Genomic DNA, 5,000 nt, shown 5'->3' on the forward strand with positions numbered 1-5,000 from the left:
GCAGGCGACGAGGGGGACCAGGAATTTCTCGAGTCGGAGGTGGACTTGCTTTTACCTGGTACGTCAGGGCGTGACCCCGAGCTCGCTGGGTTATCCCCGAGATAATGGCGGTCATGTGTTTTGATAGTCACGTTTGATAGAGAATAGATGTTTGTGCTTATTATCTGTTATCTTCTCGATTTGCTGATATCTCTTGATATGATGTGCATGAATCAGTCACCCGCGTCACTGCGCCGTTTCCTCTCCTGATAAGCAAATATTTATAGAAACCTTTTCCCACAGCCATTAAATCACATTACTCACGGCTATGGTGTTCACATCCCTAGATATCCCCAGAACTACGAGATTCTATAATGCTACCGCTAGTATGTGGTTAACCATTATCTGCAATTCACCACATCGCCATCGCCATCATCACCCCATACCACGCAATACCACAATTTTTCGCCATTTGACCCTTGGTTCGGCAATAAAGCCATTTACACCTTACATGGGAAAAGCCTATTTAGATGATATCGGGGATTGCACAGCAATAACGATGCAATTAACTAAATTAGAAAGCAGAAAAACTATTAAGAGATACAAAAGACAACTATGTACATGCACGCACTGGCACAAGCAAATGTAGACACAAATGCACACACACACACACACACACATATGCATATACGTGCATATATATGTGTGTGTGTGTGTGTGCAAACCATATATCTTTTTTTTTTTTTTTTCTTACTTTTTCTTATCTACTTATTCATTTATTTGCGTCCGTATGAATATGCTGCGAATACATGTTTGAAATTTGTGAGCTATTTCCTTTTCCTGCTGTAGGTGTCTCTGACCTACAATGAGACGCCTAAGCCCCCTCAAGCAGACCATTAACCCTGAGTCCTTTCCACCTCCTTTGCCACGGTTAATGAGGCATTCAAGGAGGCGGTCGCACCTTTCAGAGGTGTTGGTGGGCGTGATGGGCGGCACAAGGATGCCCTGGATGCTGAACTCCCCCCCACGCCCTTGGTCGTCCTCAGCCGTGCTCATGCTCAGCCTCGGCGACGAGTGCCACGCCGCTGCCATCCTCCAGACTCGCCTCCTGCAGCAGACTCCGAGCGTGGCGGTCATGTGCCTCGAGCGCCCCAGGGACCCCCGGGCGCCGCAGCGCCCCCTGTCCTTCCACGTCTTCACGTGGCAGCCGTTCCTCTCCGCGGCGAAGCTGGTCCCTCTGGGACGCTGGTCGGCCGCCGCCTTCCCCGACTGGACGGCGCTGTTCCCGGACAGGTTCGTCTCGCTGCGCGGCGCCACCCTGCACGTGGCCAGCGACGACGGCGACATGCCCTTCTTCTTCAGGAAGCCAGACGGCACCTTCGACGGCACCAGCAAGAGGATGATGGACGCCCTGGGCGAGTGGATGGACTTCTCGTTCACGCTCACTCGTCGAGCTAGTGACAGTAAGTAAGTCAGTAAGTCACGAGACGAGTTGTTGAATAATCCTTGCTGTACCGCAGCAGGAGACATGAACTGTCTCTTGATCTCCTACACGTTCTATATCTCAGCTAACCGTTCTAACACTAACACATAGCACAAAACACGCACCCCTGGCGTTATGCAACACCCAAGCCAAATCAGATCAGACGTGAAACTCTTACACAAAGTGCACGCAACCTTACCTTGACCGCCCGCAATATAACCCCCCTCGTCCTTGCAGAGAAATGGGGAGAAAAGGTGAACGGGACTTGGGTCGGGATGCTAGGGGACGTGTGGCGCGGGGACAAGGACCTCGCCATCAACTACTTCTCCGTCACCCTCGAGAGAGTGGAGGACTTCGACTACTCGGTGTCTCATTACAACGAAGGGTGAGAAACTGAACCCAGAAACGCGATGGCGGGCAGGGCGAGGAAGCGGTGGAGGGAAATGAGATATGCAATGGAAAGTGGATGATTCGAGAACCATATGTAAAGATATATATGTAATGAAGTGCGATAAGCTCATAGAAAGAGGTCACTGACTGAGAGCTAAAATCAGTAACAACATTTTACGGATACAGGTACACTTACTCAAAAAGAAAACACACACACACACACAAATATATATATATATATATATATATATATATATATATATATATATATATATATATATATATATATATATATGTATGTATGTATGTATATATGTATGTATGTATGTAAACACACACACTCATACACAGACATATATGCGTGTGTGTGTATGTTATGTTTATGTTGATAAGTATGTCTGTATGCATTAAACATGCATGCATTCAGGCTGCGAACACAATGGCATGATCGTAATTTAGCCACAAAGGTCCCAAGGAAGCAGACCCCCCTCCCCCCCCACCCCCCCATTCTTCCGCCATCCCCACCGAGCCCCTTGATTTCCTTGCAGCTTCGGGTTTAGCATCATGATCCCGCCTCCTCTCCCCCGCTGGCTCAACCTCATCTACCCGTTCAGCCTCCTTGTCTGGGCGGCTGTGGGCGGCAGCTTACTGGTGACCGCTGCCACCCTCTATGCTCTCAGTTACGCCCGACAACACCTGTCGCCGTTTCAGAGCTTTATATTCACTGTGCAGGTATAGTGAAAGAGTAGTATTCATGTGGTTTTGGTTCTGTTTTTGATTGTTGAAAAGAAATTATTTGTTATGTATGTGTGGATTACAGTAGATTTTACGTTTAATTTGTTCACGTTTTTTTCTCTCTAAGTCAGAATAATTCTAAAATGCGTAATAATATGACGCGATATACAGATTAGCTGCTGTAACATGTATCATGAGACAGAAAATAACAGGATATTTAATTTTCTGTCGGAGAAATGTATAATACTTGCAGACACCACGGCGGTTTTGGCTAATAGTTCGAATAAAGTTAATAATATAGTTAACAGAGTTAGATTACACACCATAGAATTAGAATAGTGTTAATAATAAATGAAATAGAGCTAGAATATAGCTAATACCATCGTTAACAAAATGATCAATAATACAACTGAGGCAGAATATAGTTGAGATAAAGTCAGTGACAACACTAACAACAACAACAACAATATCTTCACAGAGCCTGATGAACCAGAGTATACAAAAGATTCCCGCCCCCTGGCCGCTGCGTGCGTTCGTGGCCGTGTGGTGGATTACGGCCTACATCATCGTCATTTCGTATACCTGCAACCTCATCGCCGTCCTGACTGTTCCCGTTTACCCGAAGAGGATCCACACCATCAAAGAACTAGCGGATAGTGACTACAGGTAAATTTTATTATATTAAATTTTATTACAGGCAAATTACAGGTAAATTGCTTGGGTAGACGTTATAATATATTTCGGTTCGTTTCCCCCTATCTCTTTCTCTCTCTCTTTTTTTTTTTTTTTGAGGGGGGGGGGGGGTTATACTACGTCTCTAGCGGGATTCGATGGTTGAATGGTAATAAATATCGGTTGTGTAAATGTTATTTTTATTCGATCTGAGCTGGGTATGTTTTTATTTCATCTTTCCTTTTTTGGGGGGTTATACTTCCCCGTCGAGGGATTCAGGGTTATTTTTTTTCTAGACTTATAACTCGTACATTGAGTGGGTGGTGATATATCGAATGAAAATACGTCGGTTTATTTAACAAAACAAGTAACCTCCCGAACTACAAATGTCTCTATAAATACGATCTCACTCACCTGCAGATATCGATAAGTTAAAGCAAATATCTAGATAAATTATTAGTTTTAAATATTATGAATGGAGAATATATTGTAGCCATTGGATTTCTAAATAAGGTTTATTGCGCTTGACTGACCGAGTAAAGCAAGAAGCAGAGGATAAAAATGGCCAAGGATAATTATGGTAGTGTTATTTATTCTGCTTATGATAGTGGGTAATAATGCTGCTTGTTTCTTAGTGATGAATAGTGACAAATGATGATAAATTGTGATGAGTGATAAATGATAAACAGTGTTGATTGATATTTATCAATAGTGATAATGACTGATGATAAATAGTGATGAATGATAACTAACAGACAGGGATGAATGAGAATTGATAGATAGTGATGAATGATATCTGATAGACAATGATGAATGATGCATGATAAATAGTAATGTATGATAATTAATACGCAGTGATGAATAAGTGTAAATAGTGATGTATGATAACTGATCAGTAGAGATGGATGATAGATGATAATTAGTGGTGAATGATGACTGCTGCAACATGAGTAGAAGCTATTATAGGAGAAATACATTTTCTAGTGGTCCTACCTTCCTGCTTATTTTCACGTTTCACGATTACATATCACCTTTGCAGAGAATATTATTTTACCTCAGGAGAATCTTCAATCTTTATTTTACAGAATAAATGAAGCCATTTTGGAGTTATAATGTGGTTTTTAGATGGAACTTGAGCGTCGAGTCTCATATGAGTATTCCAATTAATACTACCAATTTTACTTTATTCCGAGAAGGCTTTTATATATTTATATATTTACTTTTTGCACTGTTCTATCACTCCTCCGTGTAATCTTGTTCTTGCAGCCATTTCCCTTGAGCCTGAACTCTCTCCCGCAGGATATGCATGCTGGACTACGGCGAGTTCGTCCCCGAGGCGCTGGCCACCTCCTCGGACGCCACGCTGTTCGCCCTGGGCTCCAAGCTGGACCTGAGCCCCGTGGTGGAGACCCAGTACTACGGGGAGGAAGGCTGCGTCGAAATGGTGCTGGACGGCGACCACGCGCACGTCGAAACGTATTCCTTTGTGAAACTCCTTTACAGCGAGATGGGACACGGCGACGAGGTCTATTTCGTGAAGGAGCAGATCTACGAGGCGAATCTGGCCTTCTTCTTCAGGAAGAATACGCCCTGGAAGTACAAGTTCGACCAGGGGATTCGCCGCCTGGTCGAAGCCGGCCTCGTGCACAAGTGGTACGACGACATCATGGACGGGTTGAGACGAAAGCACTCCAAGGTTAGGCATTTGCATAGATACACTTTCTAGTATTTTCTATGCCTG

General features: G+C 44.0%; 1 protein-coding gene across 1 annotated transcript in view; it reads left to right on the forward strand.

Annotated features, from left to right (window-relative positions):
* Window positions 1-904: 904 nt before the first annotated feature.
* LOC113801636 (glutamate receptor ionotropic, kainate glr-3) overlaps window positions 905-5,000 on the forward strand; it is a 4,658-nt gene continuing 562 nt past the window's right edge. The window contains exons 1-5 of the mRNA XM_070145209.1: window positions 905-1,442; window positions 1,700-1,847; window positions 2,401-2,584; window positions 3,066-3,253; window positions 4,559-4,955. Of these exons, the coding sequence (XP_070001310.1) occupies window positions 914-1,442; window positions 1,700-1,847; window positions 2,401-2,584; window positions 3,066-3,253; window positions 4,559-4,955 (1,446 nt within the window). The 5' untranslated portion in view covers window positions 905-913. The remainder of the gene's footprint in view (window positions 1,443-1,699; window positions 1,848-2,400; window positions 2,585-3,065; window positions 3,254-4,558; window positions 4,956-5,000) is intronic.

Source organism: Penaeus vannamei, chromosome 33 (assembly GCF_042767895.1).
Source record: "Penaeus vannamei isolate JL-2024 chromosome 33, ASM4276789v1, whole genome shotgun sequence".
Taxonomy (NCBI): domain Eukaryota; kingdom Metazoa; phylum Arthropoda; class Malacostraca; order Decapoda; family Penaeidae; genus Penaeus; species Penaeus vannamei.